The 19,079-nt window shown below is 36.7% G+C and overlaps 5 protein-coding genes across 7 annotated transcripts; 3 read left to right on the top strand and 2 right to left on the bottom strand.

Moving 5' to 3' along the window:
• Positions 1–1,476: 1,476 nt before the first annotated feature.
• On the top strand, positions 1,477–4,145 carry LOC137575170 (F-box/LRR-repeat protein 14-like). 3 transcript variants are annotated; one of them, XM_068287588.1, is made up of 3 exons: positions 1,477–1,908; positions 1,987–2,055; positions 2,178–4,145. In XM_068287588.1, the coding sequence occupies exons 1-3, from the start codon at positions 1,882–1,884 to the stop codon at positions 3,732–3,734; spliced, it is 1,653 nt and encodes a 550-aa protein (XP_068143689.1). In that variant the 5' UTR covers positions 1,477–1,881; the 3' UTR covers positions 3,735–4,145. The 3 variants fall into 3 exon arrangements, with proteins under 3 accessions (XP_068143689.1, XP_068143688.1, XP_068143690.1); XM_068287587.1 differs by having other exon boundaries at positions 1,964–2,055; XM_068287589.1 differs by having other exon boundaries at positions 1,964–2,087.
• Positions 4,146–4,212: 67 nt separating this feature from the next.
• On the top strand, positions 4,213–5,384 carry EndoG (Endonuclease G). Its single transcript, XM_068287591.1, has 2 exons — positions 4,213–4,244; positions 4,294–5,384. Exon 2 carries the CDS (start codon positions 4,299–4,301, stop codon positions 5,229–5,231), a length of 933 nt encoding a protein of 310 aa, XP_068143692.1. The 5' UTR covers positions 4,213–4,244; positions 4,294–4,298; the 3' UTR covers positions 5,232–5,384.
• Positions 5,247–7,737, bottom strand: CCT5 (chaperonin containing TCP1 subunit 5). The gene is made up of 3 exons (XM_068287590.1): positions 7,524–7,737; positions 6,098–7,079; positions 5,247–6,030 (listed from the first exon to the last, which is right to left on the bottom strand). Exons 1-3 carry the CDS (start codon positions 7,629–7,631, stop codon positions 5,492–5,494), a joined length of 1,629 nt encoding a protein of 542 aa, XP_068143691.1. The 5' UTR covers positions 7,632–7,737; the 3' UTR covers positions 5,247–5,491.
• Positions 7,738–13,053: 5,316 nt separating this feature from the next.
• On the top strand, positions 13,054–17,055 carry Oda (Ornithine decarboxylase antizyme). Its single transcript, XM_068287607.1, is given in 4 exon segments — positions 13,054–13,408; positions 15,402–15,585; positions 15,587–15,638; positions 15,713–17,055. Coding segments are annotated over 4 exon segments (846 nt in total). The 5' UTR covers positions 13,054–13,331; the 3' UTR covers positions 16,246–17,055.
• On the bottom strand, positions 14,165–14,921 carry SmD3 (small ribonucleoprotein particle protein SmD3). The gene is made up of 2 exons (XM_068287608.1): positions 14,488–14,921; positions 14,165–14,427 (listed from the first exon to the last, which is right to left on the bottom strand). The coding sequence occupies exons 1-2, from the start codon at positions 14,804–14,806 to the stop codon at positions 14,294–14,296; spliced, it is 453 nt and encodes a 150-aa protein (XP_068143709.1). The 5' UTR covers positions 14,807–14,921; the 3' UTR covers positions 14,165–14,293.
• Positions 17,056–19,079: the final 2,024 nt, after the last annotated feature.

Here is a 19,079-nt window from a genome sequence, read left to right as displayed (position 1 = left end):
ATGTGATAAAACATATCTTAAAAACTAAAAAACAAAAATGCAATTAGATTCATTTGAGAGGACGTAATTGATTAGTCTGAGACGCAGCGAATGTTCATTGCAGTTGAGATTGAGGGATCTTTGTAAGGGTGTTTGGAGTGTCGGATATATTAATATATTATATTTTAAGTTCTTAGCAAATAGTTTATAATTTAGAATCGATTACAGAAAAAGAAGTTTTGTATTTATTTTCATCAGATTGTTAAAGTTTAATTTATTTATAGGTATATTTAGTTAAGTTTCGGGACAGTTACAGATGTTTATTGTGTAAATTTTGTTAAGTTTTAGTTTTAAATGAAATGTTAGTTGATTTTTTTATATATTTTCGCGACTCGTTACGATTGATTTACTTACATATATGGGTTGATTTACTTATATGGGGATAGATCCCTTAATTATTTTTTAACTTTTTTTAATTTCCTTGTAAACAATTTTAGTAAGAACAGCAAATAAACTGAAAAAGCATCCAAGTTATATAATAAGAATTCCTTTAGATGAGAGCAGTCCTCGCTTGACTAAATGACCCAGTCATAAAGAAAACTAAGCAAGGAGGATTCCATTTCAAAGCCCAGGCTTGTGTATGGATCTAGTTATCATCTTTGCCGATGGCTATGGTTGATAGTGTTTTACTTGTAAATTTTATTCAAACAATTTTTTTTCTACGAAATGTTAAGCTGTTAGTATTATTTATATAGTTAAAGCCTAGGGCATGACAGGGAACGAAGTTGACGTTGAGAATTTATAAAATTTAAAATAAGATTTGGTTAAATTTATATTTTTAATATTTCATGATAAGCGTTTAAACCATAATGTTTTAAAACACATTAATTTAAAAATAAAAATTGTTCTTTTGCAAATACGTTTGGTAAATGTTTACTATTACTACTCGGGCCCAAAACGCGCTTAAACTACATAATTTTGGTATCAAACGAAAGAGAAAAATTGCACGAGCACGACCTCAGGTGCGCCTTGGCGATTTATTTCGTAGTTTTTGAGTAATTAACAAAAGAAAATTATTATTTTTAGCGGGACTATAGCTAAATGTAGCTTTTTCCGGCTAAAAAAAGCTGTTCAATTTTGAGATGGTGTTGCCAAATGCCGAATTTTGGATAATCGAATACGCGGGCTTTTTGAATCTTTTGTTCGCACTATTCTCAACAAACGAAAATATTGTTGAGTTTACAATATTTCTTGAGTTTATAGAACAAATATAGTTTAGAATACAATATTCGGCTGCCAGAGCAGCCGAATATTCCTCGACTTTTGAGTTTAGATTAAAATATTTGGCTACCAGGGCAGTCAAACAGCGCGCCAAATAAAAAATAGCGTTTGACAACACTGAAATCTAGCTTTACCCGATTTTTCCACTTTTCAACACTAAAATCTCGAGTAGTAATAGTAAACATTTACCATACGTTTTACTTTTAATAAAACGAGCCAAAAATATGTTTTAATTTTTAAATTAAGTTTTTAAATGTAAATTTTAAATGCGGACATACTTTTAGAACTCAGTGTTTATCGGCCATTGTTTCATTTTCTTTGTCCGATAGATCGACCGATAGAAATAACAACAAGAAATGGTCTTACCATGGTCAGAATCAATGATAGATTGTAATAAATTCAGTAAGATTTTTAGATTTTTATTTAGAGTAATCACTGTTTTGTATGGCCAAGTGATTTACATACACAGCGGGTTTAATTAATTAATTAAAGTAAAATTCTAAAAGAGAAGGGCGATTCTCATGCATGAATTAGTTATACTAGTTCCCAACTAGTTTAAGCGTTAAAGCAGTCGAATAATCAAGAGAAACTAAACAACCGGACAAATGGAGAGAATGATCTATGATGTTGAATTCATTAATGATCCGTGTAAGGTTATAAATTTGCGAACCATTTGAACCACTTGAATGTTTGATTATTACAGCTAAACACATTTATTACATCAAGAACAACTTGTGTTACACGGAAGACGACATTCTAGTCCAGGAGTTATATCTGTACGACATACCAGCAGAGGTAAACCAATCCAAAAAATGCATTCGTCGAAGGTTTGTCTGTCAGATTATCGAGGGCCTCGTCCTTTGGCTTCATTTTTTTTTATCTTTGAAGTACTACTGGTATCTTTATTCGGTTTACAGCTAAAGGAGCATGAATTGCTTCATTATTTCAATAGCTATGGGAGTGTGGTTCGTCTGCAACTGTCTGACAAGATCAAAAGGAACCCTTTCTACAACACATGCCTGAAAAAACGCAGAGGAAAGCGACTCCTGAAAACAGGATGCGTTCTTTTTGCCAATCCCCTTGCTGCACCCAAAGTATTGCTAAGTCAAATTCACCATGTAAATGAATATCGATTCCATGTCAAGCCCAGCGACAGTTGGCTTCAACCAGAGGCTTATGGGCCAGCCAATGGCGAGCCAGAGCAGTCGCATATAAGAGCGATTCCTGATGATTGCTTGATCCGAATTCTACAATTTCTGCCGCTAATCGATCAGTTGCACTTTCTACGATATTGCACTCCTTTTCGAGACGTACACCAATTGGATACGCGCACTTTACAAAAGACGGTCGACTTTGAAATATTCAACCCGTTGACCATTTGGGATATACGCGACTACTTCTTCATTTTTGGCCGAAATATTGAATGTCTTAAAGGTAGTATAAGGCTTTCGATACGATGCGGACGGTTTTACGAGTTTTTCGGATCGTCTTGCGTAAACTTAAAGTCCTTGGAGCTTTCAAACACTTTTCTAAGTGCAAGAAATGTCTTTGAAATGTTTTCCAACACCAACAAGTTGGAGCATGTAGAATTACGTAATTGCGAGCTGACTGATGAAAGTATGGGAGCTTTGAGGAATTTGAAAAATCTGAAATGGCTCAGCCTTGCTAATAACTTCCAACTCTCTGGCGGTTTACCCGAACTTCCAACTTGCATCGAGACTCTGAACCTTTGCGAATGTGGGATAGGAATACTGTCGGAAGATTCAATCACGGCATGGAAGGCCTTGCCAAAGCTGAAGAAACTGAATATACAGCGCATTCGGACGATACATACGTATATATATGATTATCTGAATTCCGTAGAAACTATTCGTTTCAGCATTTATGAACAAACGGACTACAAGAAGATAGCAAAGTTGCCGAATCTCAGGAGAATTCAGATAGCGGACAGTCCTCATGAAATTATATTGGGCAAGCTTCTCAATCAGCTAGTCGCCAAAAAGGCCCGCCAATTAGAAGAATTGGAAATTTGGGATCCTAGAAAAATGACTAACCAGATGCTCATGCAAATAGCGAAGTTAACCGGATTGCGGAGACTTCGTTTTTGGCAGACTCTGGACATTAATGATGATGTATTGAAGGAATTCACCCAGCTGAAAGAGCTCGAGCACATTTTCCTAAGGGATTGTACCCATGTCAGCGACTCTGGTGTGGTGCATTTGATCCTTGGCTGTCCGAAATTGCGAGAAGTTTATCTCACTAGATGCTCCAAGATAACGGAAAACCTAGTCCACATTATAGTCGACAATGTGCAACGTCAAGTTAACAACAGAGAAGAATTTCGTGTCTTGCCAATCCATTTTCATGTGGGGTCCACGAATATCAGAGAGTCTATCAAGACACATCCGAACGTCGTAGCCAGTAACGTAGTTAAGATTTTCTTCGATGCGCCAATTCACGATTATTCATTATGAACGAATAAAAATGTATTATCTACACTCGAAAGAAGCGTCCCATTAAGGATAACTGTGGTGCAGTGGCGAAAGTCGGAAAGTAAGTTGACCCTGGATAATTCCCGATGCCACCGAAGGGTTGTCTTATTTTAGAATCCCCGGCATAAGGAAATGTTTTTTTGGTCAGAAGAAAATAGGGAGCTAGTAAGGGCAACAGTAAGATTGTAGATATCCAAAGCAAGCAGAGCGAAATTCACATTTAAAATCTTAAAATTCTTAACTGATGTCCAGAAATTTAGTGTTAACGGTAAACTATATATATAGAAACATAAAGAAGCAATTTTATAGACCGAGTAAAAGTAAATATGTAGTTGGATAATTTGATAATTAAATGCCACGATTTATGACGGAATTATACTTAATATTGATTAACAGCACAAAGTATTTTGTTAAGTGTATACCTTACGTTACGTCATTTGTCAGTTGTTGCGTAATTCTACATCAAAACAGCTGACAGAGAAACGTGTAACTGTAAGAAATATTTTTGTTATTGAATTTATTTATTATCAATTAAAAACAGTCGAAATGAATAAAATTCCAGCACGTCACATTTTGGCAATCTGTGGCACGGCCCTTGGTGCCTTCTACCTTGGTTCCTATGCCGAACGTCGGCAAGGAAATAATGTCAATGAGAACACCCTTAAACTGCATCTGCCTGGTTTGCCCACTTTTAGCACCGTGTCGGCAGCCACTCTTATCCCGGCAAACGAAGCGAACGTCAGTGCCACCCCTTCACGCATTTCGCAGATAATGAAGTATGGCTTTCCGGGCCTGGACCATGTGCGGTCCCACGCGGACTATGTCTTGTCGTACGATCGAAGGAATCGCGTTCCTCATTGGGTATTCGAGCATCTGACGGCGCAGACAGTTGCAAAAAACGATGCAGTAGATAGAGCCAAATCAGAGTTCCGTCAAGACGAAAGCATTCATCCGTTCTTTCGGGCACAGAATACAGATTACCGCCGATCGGGCTACGATCGTGGACACATGGCTGCTGCAGGTAATCATCGCCTGCATCAGAAGCACTGTGACGAGACGTTTTTGCTGTCGAATATGGCACCGCAGGTGGGTCAAGGCTTTAATCGGGACGCATGGAACACGCTGGAGACACATGTGCGGAAGCTGACCAACGTCTATGCCAATGTCTATGTGTGCACGGGGCCTCTCTATTTACCCCACAAGGAGGATGACGGCAAAATGTATGTAAAGTACGAAGTAATTGGGGCCAACACTGTGGCAGTTCCCACCCATTTCTACAAGGTTATAGTGGGCGAGTCGGCACCGGATCAAAAACTTCACATGGAGGCCTATGTTATGCCAAATAAGGTCATAAGCAATGACACACCTCTGTCCGTGTTCCAGGTGCCACCAGAAACCGTGGAAAGGGCGGCTGGATTACTGTTCTTCGACCAGCTAAATAAGAAGCAGTTGGCCAGCATTAATGGCAGAAAAGTGTGAGATTAGATCTACAAATCGGTTTAGTTAATTGTATATATTATTAGGATCATGTTTTATATAATTTTTTGCTTCTTTTCCAAAGAATTTTCTTGTTCTTGTGTTGTTTTTTTCTTCTTGAAGTGTTGATTAATAAAAGTAAACAATTAATACAGATGTACAAATAAGGATGAGCGCAAGTGAACGAGGCGGAGAAGATGAAGCTGTGTGCGGGAAGGTTAAGAGATTGATGCTGATTTTGTGTGTCGCTAAGTAATCTGATTTTACATGCCGCCATCATTCTTGGAGCGCACATCATCGATTTTGAGGATCATCTTAACCAATTGGGTGGACAAGAGAATTTGTTGTTTCTTCGAGTGCAACGATTCGACCACGTTATGGTTCTTCATGTTCGAATCCCCAGTGAGCATACAATCGACACCCAAACTTGACAATTTCTCCGACACCTGACTGGCCTTAAGCTCAGACAAAGTCTCAACTGGATGCAAGCCACTGTTTTCAGCCAGGGCCAATGGGATACTCTCCAGTGCCACAGAGAAGGCACGGAATGCATACTGCTCCAATGTGGACAACTGATCGGCTTCCTTGGCCACTGCCAGGGAGCAACTGATTTCGGCGGCTCCACCGCCATAGACAATACGCGAATCCTTTACCAGTGATCGAACCACACAGATAGCATCATGAATGGAACGCTTGGCCTCGGCAATAATCATAGCATTGCCGCCTCGCAGAAAGATGGTCACCGCCTTTGAGTTCTTGCACTCCTCAATCACTAGCATTTTGTCCTTTGAAGTGCCGAATGCTATTCAAAATAAAGATAAAAACAATGAATTATGTTTTTTCTTCACTAGTTTTATGATTTTTCTTACCCATTTCTCTCACTAATCCAGCGGTGCCAAGTTTTTCCGGTGTTAACTCCTCGAAACGAGGCACAATCCTTCCGCCTGTGGCAATAGCAATCAACTCAATCTCGGGACCACCAACCCAACGGACAGCCGGTAATTCCTGTTGCAGAAGCAAATGGTTTGCCTCATCATCGAATCCCCACTGGCAAATGGCCAGGGTAGCTCCGGCATCCTTTACCTGCTTGACCATCTGGGTGAATTTCTCCTGTTCGTATTCGCGCAATGCTCTATAATCCTCAGCCGAAGTGACATCCAACTTATGCTTGGTCTTGGGCTTAGGTGGCTCGAACGGGCAGGTTAAAATGGCCAATTTGACATTTTTCAGTTCCTTGGGCATTTGGGAGTGACTCAATGTCTTATCCACAATAACACCCTTGACCAGCATTGAGTCCTCCATGCGTCCACCCACTTTGGTCTCGATCTTGATCAACTCAAAGTTTACATCCTTCTTCTCAATGTCGGCCACATTCAACACGGCGTCGACAGCCATCTCTGCCATTTGGCGATGGCATTTATTGACGATCTTACTGCCAAGAGTGGTCATGGCTATTTGAATCAAGGGTTCTTTATTCTTCGGATCCACTGGGAAGGGCTGAGCAATAGCGTCCAGCTGTTTGATAGCACATTGAGCGGCCAGCTCGAAGCCATCAGCTATCCGGATGGGATGAATACCTCGGTCAATAAGACTTTCAGCCTGCTCTAATAGAGCTCCGGCTAGAACCACAACTCCAGTGGTACCATCGCCAATTTCATCGTCCTGCGATTGCGACAACTGAACCATCAGCTTGGCTATCTCGTGATCCACCTCCATCAGCTTCATAATAGTGGCTCCATCGTTTGTCACAGTGACGTCGCCATCAGGGCTAACCATAATTTTGTCCAGACCTTTCGGACCTAAAGATGTCTTAAGGATGGAGGCAATCTGGCGTCCAGCCATGATGTGCGTCTGCAAAACAAAAGAATGCGGGGAAATGATATTAAATATTTGCTCATGGCGCGTGACTCAGACCGCGCTGTGGTGGAGTGAGGGAGAAGGCAGTAGGGGGAACATATGTCCGGCTTTTTAACCTCAAATGTACCAGTGACGTCAGATAGACAACTAATTTACCGTAAATATTTATAATCAAATAAAACAGATTAAATATTCACAAAATTAATGTTAATTTGCGTTAAATATGATAAATAATAAATTATTTTTGTTTTATATTTCACTATTTTAGCCGGCTGCAAAAAACATCTGGAACATTCCGCCCACGATGCGTCATTCTTTAAACAGTTACCACCATGAAGGACTTATTTAAAGCTCAATTTTTCATCAAATCAATCACTCTGCAATAATTGATGCTTCAATACCCTTTTGAAACCCTTTTTTCCTGGGGTTTCTAATTACCTTAATGGCGTCTGTGCCTGTGATGCGCTTTTGGCGATCCTGGTCGCGCAAAATAATGAAGGGCCGACCATATTCGTCGAACGCGAACGTTCCCGGAAAGGCGCTCATGGTTTTTTAGTTAAAAAATTAACAAATTTTCCACGTGTTTTAAAGATTAGAAAAATTTCTTTTTGCCCTGGTCGCCTCCACGAATGTCGAATCAGAATTAGAGATGGTAACATCGAATGCATCGAACTGGTAAGGTATCGAAAAATAGGGGGATTGTAAAAGGTGAAAAGCGGCACCTTACTATTACTCGCACCCTTAGGACTATATTGGTGTTGCCAGACTATCTTGTTTTTTGCCGCGTACTTTGAACGTGTTTTTTTGACTGGTCAATGTGAACGATGTTATTAATTTCTACTGGTGCTAAGAAAATTATTTTTTTCCAACCTATCTGTGAAATTACCTATAGATAAAACTTAAAATACTGATTTAACATAGGAAATATGGAAACAAATTTTTATTATAATAATAAATTAAATTGACCTGGGAAATGTTGACTATAACCGTTTTGCTCTCTGTGATTGGAATAAGATGTATAGAATATCTCTGTTAATAACCAATCAACTTAAATCCAATCTAATATTCTCCATTTGACTGTGTGTTAGATTAACTTTTTTCAATCAGAATTACATCCATGTTGGATCTAACGCCAGCTTCAGTGGATACTGCATCCAGTAATTCTGGCCTCCAGCGGCTTTCCTCTTATCGTTGGCCCACTTTGGAGGCCGACGACTTTTAAAGTAGCCAATAAAAAATTTCACTTCAATGTGCACTTAATTTATTGAAAAAGACAATGCTAAAAACACACAAAACAAATAACTGAAGGACTTTGAAATCATTAATAATAATAAAAATTAAAATTATAATCAATTTTTGTCAAGAAACAATGTAACATGTGGTTATGTCCTCTACAATGAACATATGTCATATTTTATTATCAAAATGTTTCGATAATAAAGCATTCAAATTGTAAAACACTAGTTTACATTTTATAAATTTAGATAGTGATTAAAAGAGATTACGAGATTTCTTAATGATTTCGTGGCATAAAAAATTTTTTATTTATTTTATTTTATTCAGGTAAATGTGTATCTGTTGGAAACATCCTAAACTTTTATCTTTACTTATCTGATAAAAGTAATTTGGCACTTTGAAAAAAAAACAATTTCTATCGTTTGAATGAGCAGGCTCGGGGTCATTTTCGAGAAAACAAAAAATGAGCAGGTTGTATGTTGCTATTTCAAGAACTACCAAGTTCTCCTTCTACCAACTTTCTGTCGAATTTCTGTAAAATGTCTTTCGTAAAAATACATTTTTTGTCGAAAATCTTCTTCAATTTAATTTGAAATTGGCGCAAATTTTGTACTACACACTTGGTATCTGGCAACGCCAGTTTGTTCTCTTTTGGTCAACGGATGTACTCTTTTGTTCGATCTTCGACTTCAATGTTGCATGTTCGACTTGTTTGTTGCATGTTCAACTCTTTTGTTCGACTCCTTTGCTCGAGTTCGACTCCTTTACCTGATGTTGGTATACCAAACTACCCCCTTATTTGAGCGAACCTACCAAACCCCCCTATTTGAGCGAACCTGTATTTGCCTGAATTTGGCGAATTTACTGTGTGGGTGTTGTTGTTTTGTTTCCAGTTCTCAGCGAAGAAGGAAGTGCGCCAACGTTAACGGTGAAAGCTTGTTAAAGTCTCCGAGCAGATTTAAAAATCTTTTATTTCAACTCTTTGTGCGTTAATTTGCAACCATTAAGTGTAAAAATGCCATCAAGTATGAATAATAAACTGTAAGTAATGGTCCTCCCAGGTGCCAGTACAAGCAAAAAAAAAAATAGTGCAAAATCGATTTTGTAGTGTGATAAAGAGAAAGAATGCAAAATAATGGAAAATAGTGTCCCCCATTTTCCAATTGGTGGCATACGAATAAGAAAAAGAAAAAAAAGTAGTTATGGTTGTAATGGTTTGTAGAGTGTAATAGAATAAGTGGAATTTAAGGTGGTGGTAAAAATATATTTTTTTTTAACCAAAAGCACAGACATACATATGCATTGATATATACACATGTATATGAATTTATTGATGTGTGTGTATGTAGGTGTGTGTTCGTCATACATAATCAAATAAGAATAAACAAAGAGAAATAAACACAAATGCCTTCAATGGGGCAAACTTTTCGTAAGTGGAGTAAATAAATTAATTTCAAACACATGTTTTGTTTGTTAGATAACATGTTTGAGTTTTGAAATGTAATTTTTTACTTTATTTTACGTTCTTTTCTACATACTTGTTGTTTTTGTTTCTCCCCCTCTTGCATTGCACCCCGTTGCCAACATCCGCTCAGCTGCCATTTTGTCAGGCATATTCCAGTGTTGCCACCCCATCAGCTTACACTCTGATGTGTGGAGCTGATTGGGTGAGAATTCTGATTGCTTGGTGGCGGTCAACGTAAAATTATTAATAATTTTTTATTCAAGGTCTATTGTTTTATAGTTTGAGCATGACTGGTCATAATAAAACAGCACAACGAAATTGTGTAATAATTGATGGTTGCGTTTTCACCAAGATGGCAACGTCACCATTGAGGTACTCTTCTGTACCCTTGTGTTTATGTACATATGTATGTAAATATGTGCGACCCATATGAGTGTATTGTGTGTGTTTACAGTTAATTTTATTGTATTTGTGTGAGTCTGTTTGCTGTTATTATTTTCATTATACCGTTTTGCTTTTAATTAGTTCAACATTGCATTAGACCCATATGATTTTTGCAACTGTCTACAGAAAATTCTAGAGAAAGCTTTACTTGCTATTTATGCAGGCATTTCTTGTTAATACACTTTTTTAAGGGGTACATTCACATACATACATATGTATGTATGCATGTATGCTAATACGTATACATTTGTACATACATAATGTATATGCATGTATGCTAATACGTATACATTTGTACATACATATGTACATATAAAAATACACATATGTATGTATGTTTTTAATGATTTTAATTGATATATTCGAAAACACAAAGACCGACTTCTAGTACATTCAGACGGACACAGTAATCGGCTTATAATTATTGTTTACTTAAAATATGTAACTTCTCAGGGAAATTCCTCATGAAGAAGAATTCTTCCTGTACTGTAAAATGTAATGTTAAAAAAAAGTTCTACAGTGTTATTTAAACAATGTTGTTAACTGGACTATGGTTTATTTACATGTATATTTTGCCTATCTCTCTCCTATTATTAAAAATGTAAACAATGAACCGAACGACCCAATGACTTTGGGGTAAACTGTGTTTCTATACGATGTATGTACATACATACATATGTATGTATGTATTGTTTGTTTCTCAGCTAGAAAGGTAGTAGTTTTAAAAGTAAAAAGTTTTACAGAGTCTTACATATGTATGTATGTATGTATGTACTTTCAAAACTTACATAAATGTTAAGTATCGTTGTTTCATATACAACGGATGAATGTACATACATACATACATATGTATGTATGTTTGCACATACTGCTACTGCGCAATTTTTTGGGATTACGTGACTGGGGTCAAACCTTGCTTGCATCATCCAGTATTGGCAAGAAGGGAGTTTTCTTGGCCCATCAGAGGGGGAAACTTTACATTTACCATAAGCAACGCACTGACTAAATGCACACACACAGGCAATGGCAACAACGGAAAATTCCATTTGCTGCAATGCATTAAAGTTGTGTGTGGCAAGCGAGATAAACAAAGAGGAATGTGAGAATCATGATGCTCTCAATATTGGGTCGCATAGTCAGCCTCCTTGTGATCGTCATTCAGCATCATTGTCAACTTTTTCTGGTAGCTTCTTCTACGCCAGATTTCTGATTTGTCTTATCAGTTCTCTATTGTTATATGGTCACACACACATGATACAATAAAAGTGCTTGTGTTTATCTTATATGACATTTCTTGTCTTATAAATCTAAATCTGCTTCTCCTCCTCCTACAACAAGTTGTTTACACGTTGTTTAAGACATGTTTATATTATGATGTGGAATTTGCCTCCCTATCTCTTTGCAAACAACTTCATCCTATTCATCATCACAAGTTACACAAGTTACCGTGCCTTTGTCCCAGATAAAATCTTATCTTGATTATCGTGCTCTTTAAGACGTTTCGTAAAAGGTTCTTGTCTCACAAGGTTGCACTTTGAATTTAACGTTGTTAAACTTCATGTGAGCGATTGGGTCGTTGTTTTAAATTTAGTTTTGGCCTTTAGCTTTCATATTAATTTCATTGCGTGGTGCAAAAACGTGAGTAGATATGTACATATGTATGTATGTAAATATACATATATGTATGTACATAAGTTTAACTGTAAATCCATATGAAACTGAAACCAGTTTGAAACACGGTATGTATGTATGTTTCGAAGTGTTTGTGCGCGGGAATGGGTCACGCGTATGTATGTATGTATATTTGTATGCAAATTCGCCGCCCCCAATCACCCTTCCAACATTCCTCCTGCAAATATTCTCTACATTTCGTTGGCATACCCTACACAAGCGAAAAGAGGTACATTTGTTTGTATGTATGTACATATACAAAAAACACAACAAATGTTATTACAAAACTACAACAAAAGTACATACATATGTAGGTATTCCCCTGAAAAGGAGTTTATCGTGCGTTAATGAATAAAGAAAAACGTCAAGTTACTCAGAATGGAATGTGCAGAGAATTCCTCGAAAGAAATTATAAATTATATACATATGTACATATGTATGTATTTGCGTACATAGTTGCTGTTCGATCAGTTTTTTTATATACAATAACGCGAATATGCAAAATAATACATATGTGTATTTGAGGGCATTTCATAGTCAGCAGCACCCGCCCTGTATAAGTAATTTGTTTTTGTTTTCGGCTACAATATCGTTGGCTAAATTTAATATGTGCGTATGTACATATATATATGTATATGTGTATATCCATATAAATGTACATATATATGTATGTATGTACATACATATATACATACATATATTGATTTGTCATTGCCTTTTTGTTTCCATTTTCCATATACATACATATGTATACTGTCATGACGGGCACGTGCAGACGCAAAAAAATAAAAAACACAATCTAAATACATATGTAGGTCCTAAATGGATCTGTGACTCAAATGCTAGTAGAGATGTTTTTGTGCTAGAAGCATGGCAATAGCAAGTAACCTCACTTGATGCTAATTAAACGATTAGTACTTAGTATTTATAGTCAAAGAAAAATATAAATACATATGTACATATGTAAGGACTATAGGCAAAATGTAGGCCTTTTATAGTATTAAACATAAAATTTGTCAAATATTTCAAAACTAGTATACTATAACAGAGAAACTGTACTTGTTTTTTGTTTTGAATATCTACATTTGTATCTATTATGTCCAACTAGAATCTCATAAATGTTGCCACTGCTACTTAGATGTCGTCAGTCGCTAGACAAACGCCTAACAGAACGCGCTACACGGCAAACCTAGAGATAAACAGCAAAAAGCTGCACAGATTTTTATTGCTTTTTTAGAACAAAAGGCAATAATACGTAATCTCCGTCAAGAGACCGACAACGTTTCAATGTAAACTTCCAAGATCTAATAAAAAAGTCTCATCCAAGCAACAAAACTGTGATAAACTGATCAAATACAGGCCTAAAACTACGTAGATTTATCTGTGATTTAAACTAAAAGAGTGAAAGAGAGAAAAAGAATTTAGGTTTAATGGCCGCAGCAACTATGCTCTTGTCAGAGACGGAAGAGCGGCTGAAGGATTTGTCGACTGAAGGAGAGGAACAGGGGTGGGTATCCATAAACTGTGTCACATGCAATGGGAGTTCAATTGGTTGGCCATAAATTGCAGTTATTATTAAGGCACGGACGCAAACATATACATACATACATATGTACATATTCATATATCGAACTCGTGTTCCGTATTCATTGTGCTCTTCTGTCCGCCAGCCTCGCACGTTCTCGTCTCTGTCGTTGTCCCCCCTTTTTTTCGTTTCGCCGGTAAATCTCTCTCAATTTAAAATCTTTTGCCAAGTGCGCAATATTTTTTTTTTCGTGTGATTCCTTCTAATTGGCATCAATAAAGGAAAAACAAGACAAATATTTAGCTTATTTCTGTGTTTCGTATAAGTCCCATTTTCGTTATTTTTTTAAATTTAACAATACAAATACTTATTACACTATAAAAAAAGCGAATAAGTGAATAAAGAGAGCTGTCCGTCGACAGTCCAGTTAAACGATTTTAAAACTGTCATGGAATTGCTCTCTTTGTATGATATTCGACGTAACCCAAAACAAAACTAACCCCACCCCCTAGTTAACCTCCCAGCTAACTTCACTTGCCTTATTTTTTGGGCCTGCCCCTGCACAAAACTGCATCCGAATAGCGAAATGAAGAGAGCTATCCGTCGACAGTCCAGTTTAATACATCCGAATTGTAATACTGTCATGGAATTGCTCTCTTTGTATAATATTCGAAAATCGACGGTTTTACTAACTTGAATGGCTTTGGGAAAATAAAAGAAAAAACTACTAAACTTCGATTTGGTTTTCCATTTCGACAAATTTCTTGGTTGTATATTCAAATAATAATCCCCCCTTTTTAATATAGTTAGAATTCCCTTAGCTTAATTGTTAGAAATGCCATTGATCAGTTGTTGATGGCGTTGCGTTCACAATCCGCCGCGTCCACGTCCGCCAGTGGGGCCACCTTGCCAAGCTCCACGTCCACCGCCACCCGGAGCACCAGGAGGACCGCCTCCGCCACGCCCGCCGCCTGGGGGACCACCTCTGCCTCGTCCGCGTGCTGAAACAAATTCAGTCTAAAAACTGTCCGCAGTGTTTGTTGCAATTTTTTTTGACTCACCCTGTGCTCTAAGTATTGCCGCTTTACCGCGACCCGCAGTTCCACCTAGGCCCTTGCCCGTCTGCTTTTTAAACATAGGGGCGTTCTTCAGCATGTCGGGCAAAATGAGAAAGCGTATCTTGGAGCCCCGTATGTACACATTCTCCAAATTGGCAGTCCGTCCATCCCGGTATGTGACCGTAATTTGTGTCATTTGGCAATTCATATTGTCCTCTGCTTCGATCAGCTTGCCGCGGTACACTTCTCCGGTTATAGTCTCACAAGTAATAATATGGCCTTCAGCCTCATGAAGAACCTTGATGGGGACACCAATAGACATATTTGTCACAGTTTTTTTCCTCTTTTAAGTAATTAACAAAGTTTTTTTTCGCAATGCCGATGCCGGAAAATATTTTCACGCTATACGTTTGCGAGTATGTGTGAGTGAGTGTGTGTGCAGGGTTGCCAGCTGCCATTCGTCGCCATGTTGTATGGTGAAAAAAGTACAGGGTTGCTTTTTCCCAAAAAGTATCGTTATCGGTTTTATCGCCGCGTTTGTTTAACTGGAAGATAAGACTGCGACTGCTGGTGAACTTATCTTTACAAACACACACACCATAAACGTTTCCTGCGTCATAAAAAACAACAAAGGCAAAATGTAGATTTAATTATTTTGCTTGGCCATTAAGCGATAACGAATTGGTTTTGCTTTTTGTCGCTGTGGCAGTTAGTTAACTGTTGACTATTGCGCCGTTAAGGAGCCTCAAGAAAAAGCCATCAATTGCCCCAAAAAACTTTAAAATGCTTTGGTAAATAAACACAATGAGCTCTACAAAATCGACACTATGGATAAAAAAATAATTCGTTGTGCTATAAATAATTTAGGAACTTTGTTTAATCCTTTTCTTAATTTCTTTTCTTTTTGTTTCACCCAGCGACCCAATTTTAAGTAGTAGTATCGTTAGAAGAGATTTTAATGATAGCGGAATTGCCGCCTGTGCTGCTGCAGCTAAGGCCTCCGATGGCAAATTCCGCACCATCTCGACTTCGTCTTGCGCCACGAACATGTCGAATGAATCCTACCGCATCTCTCTCGGCGTAGGGCCTCTGTGGTGGTCCTGATGTCCCTGTCCACCACAGAACAGATCACGATAGGGCATCGCTCTTAACGGGTGAGTTAATTAATATAATTTGTAAAACAAAAAAAAAAACTTGTTTTTCACCTTTAATTGTTGTTCAATTCCAGGCTACAGCCGGAAGTCTTCGGTCGACTCGGCTGGTGGCAGCTTGTACGAGGCCAGCTCTCGGGCATCTTCATCGACCTCCTCATCATGCTCTGACTTGGAGTCGGCATCGATGCAACACGATATTCATTCGTTGTGCTCGGAAGATGATTGCCAAGAGGTGCTGCGCCAGATCTTGCAGCATGACCAGCCGGTGCACATTTCCATCAAGTTGCACGTCACCGAAGACCAGAGTACCAATTGGATGTCGATCTTAAACCCAAATAACAATATGCTGTATGTCGCCTTCCCCAAGGATTTACCGCCAGCCGGCTCCAAGGAGACCTTCATCTCATTGCTGGAGTTTGCCGAGGACAAATTGGAGGTCGATGGCATTGTAATGGTCATGCGCAAGGACCAACCGGAACGCGCACGCTTGATTGAAGCATTTCTGTTTATGGGTTTTGAGCCGATGTCTAGAAAGGCCCCACAGGCACCACCAGCCGCCATCAATGACAATGAGAACTACTATTTCCTTTACACCATCCAGGAGTAGTTGACTCCCCATAAACGAGAATGATGGCAGAAGAGACGAACGATTTACGAATTGAAGATATAATTAACCGACATCCCGATAATATCAAATCAATAATCAATATGGAACACTTACATACATTACATTCATATAAAATCATATAAAATATCTGTAGCATTCTTTATCCCGATTAACTCTAATCCACAATCTGACATATTGAGCCCCAATGTGTTCAATGATAAAAATCTTCAACTTTATTCTAATTCAAAATCGAAACATCCGAAATCGTCCGAGGGAGTAACCTTGCTTTGCGGTAGTCCTTCTATTTTATGCCCATTAAAAAAAAAAAACATCCATGGTTTTAGCCACGTTAAGAGCAACTGTCGTAAACTATTACACAAAACTTATAATCCCACAACAAACAAAAAAAAAAATAATAATATAAAAATGCAAAAAAAAATTTAAAAACTATAAAAAACGAACAAAAAAAATGTTAGCTTTAAGTTTACGTTTGTGAATTATTCAATTTTTTTATTTATGTTTTTCCCCATTATTATATTTTTTACATTTTCTCTTTACATATATACACATAGAAATTAGTATGTGTCTTTTTTTGATTGATTTTGTTCATTCACATACACAAGTAAAAGAATCCCAATAACTTTTGGTTAAGATCAAATGATTAAATGCATTCGTAAAACGCAAGCCACAACATTAATATATTTATATACAATACTACTAACAACATAGAATATATATATACATACACACACTTATGCAAAGATCCAATAAATAAACTTTAAAATCAATAGATTACAAAACACCCTAAAAGCACGAAAGCAATTCAAAGATAAAATTTTTTTTTCTTTTTACAATCCTCCCAGACGTCATTTAGGGGCCTTAAATTACTATGGATCTTCTACCACATGGACGTTAGATTGGAAAGTTAGCAATCATCTTGCCAAAATGAATATATCACTTACATATAAAAAACGCAATATTTTCTAGCTAACTGTTATCTCGATCTCAAGTGAGTGCCAGACATTCATGATTATACATACATATGTACATATATGACCAGGTATACATACATATTATTTGTGTATACAAAAGCTAAAGTAGATAAGTCGTATTGGATTTTAGTTGATATCAGTAAGGGCTATATAAAAAAGGCTTCGGTTTAAATGTTATTAGAGAAATACACTGGACTTGAGATCTTTCGTAATGTTCAGTCCCAAACTAAAATGAATTGAGTAAATACAAGTGGCAACAAAAATAAAACAATTTTAGCTGGATATCTACTTTTATACAAGTATTTAAAGTAGAAAATCCTAAATATATGCTAACGATTTTTAAATTTTCAACACTAAATGAAAGTCATTTAAGGGTAAATAATCTATAGATAAAAATTTGATTTCTTTAGCTGACGTGTTCGTTGTTTTGGTTTCACAAGAACAAAGAAAGCACCGTAATACGAGACTATCTTTCTTATAACAGGCACAACAAATAATTGGTCATTTCATTGGCATTGAAAAAAAAAACATTGCTAATACGAACTATTACGTTTCCATTGAAAAAGAAAATATTGTAATTCAATTATTTTCATTGGCATTGAGAAAATTTAATTTTAATTAATTATTTATTCATTAGAGTTAAAAACCAGAGGGCCGGGGCTAACTTCGACCGCGTCAAAGTTTGTGTACCCTTGCAACTTTTTTGGTAACTCTTTCCTTACCTATTAGCCATCAATGGCTAATGTTTGCGAAAGAATGGCCTACAATCATAGGAAATAACGAAGATGTTGATCATAGTCACTGTTTTCCACCGATCGTTCCTATGGGAGCTATGCGACATAGTCATCCGATCTTGATCAAATTTGGCACAGTAGTTTTTAGGCGTAACAAATCAAATTTAATATTAAGTTTCACGATAATAGCATAGAAAATAACGAAGTTATTGAGAAAAGTCACTGTTCGTGACTTTGGGGTTTGTATGGGAGCTATATGATATAGTGGTCCGATCCGGCTGAATCCGAGATATACAACGCCTGCAGTATTTACAAGCCTACGTGCAAAATTTCAGCTCTGTAGCTCTTACGGTCTAGGAGGAGTTTGCGTTGATCCAGACGGACGGACTATCAAGAATATATATACTTTGTATGGTCGGAGATGCTTCGTTCTATGCGTTGCACACTTGTGACCTAAATTAATATACCCTTTTTGCTAGGGTATAAAAATCGATTGTAATGAAGTCTTTTGTTATTAGCATTGAAAATGGAATTAATTAAAATTTTCCTTGTGGCTAATACCTAATTTAGGTTATTTTTTAAAGAAATATACACAACTCCATTAACAATTATTATTTTTAAAAATTGGGAAAAATTGAATAGAAACTTAAATTTGTTTTCTATTTTTTCTTTTACTTTTAATTTTTGTATTTATAGTTTTTCTTAATTTTGAATGATTTTTTTCATAACGGTTTTTATAGTTAAAAGAAAAAGTTTTCTTTAATTTAATTTATTAAATAATAAATTTTAACTAATTTAAATTTTGTAAATACAAATTGTGTTTTCATAAGCATTATTCAATGTCAATGATAAAATTTTGATTAAAATTATATTTTTTTTAATAGCATTTCATTTTGGTTTTTCTTTTCTTTTTAATGCTAATAAAAAAGTAATGCTAATGCTTAAAAGGGCATTTCTGCATAAAATATAAAGAAAATCACAGTTTAAAGACTTTCAAATTATATACATACATACATACATATGTATGTACATCTTAATTTTTGATTTTAAAAAATAGATAAACTTTATAATTTTATTATCTTTGGTAAACAAAACCTTAAGTTCATCT

Source organism: Drosophila tropicalis, unplaced genomic scaffold (genome assembly GCF_018151085.1).
Source record: "Drosophila tropicalis isolate 14030-0801.00 unplaced genomic scaffold, ASM1815108v1 contig_573, whole genome shotgun sequence".
Lineage (NCBI taxonomy): Eukaryota > Metazoa > Arthropoda > Insecta > Diptera > Drosophilidae > Drosophila > Drosophila tropicalis.
The sequence above is the reverse complement of the archived record's forward strand: the minus strand, read 5'-3'. Positions and strand labels throughout refer to the sequence as shown.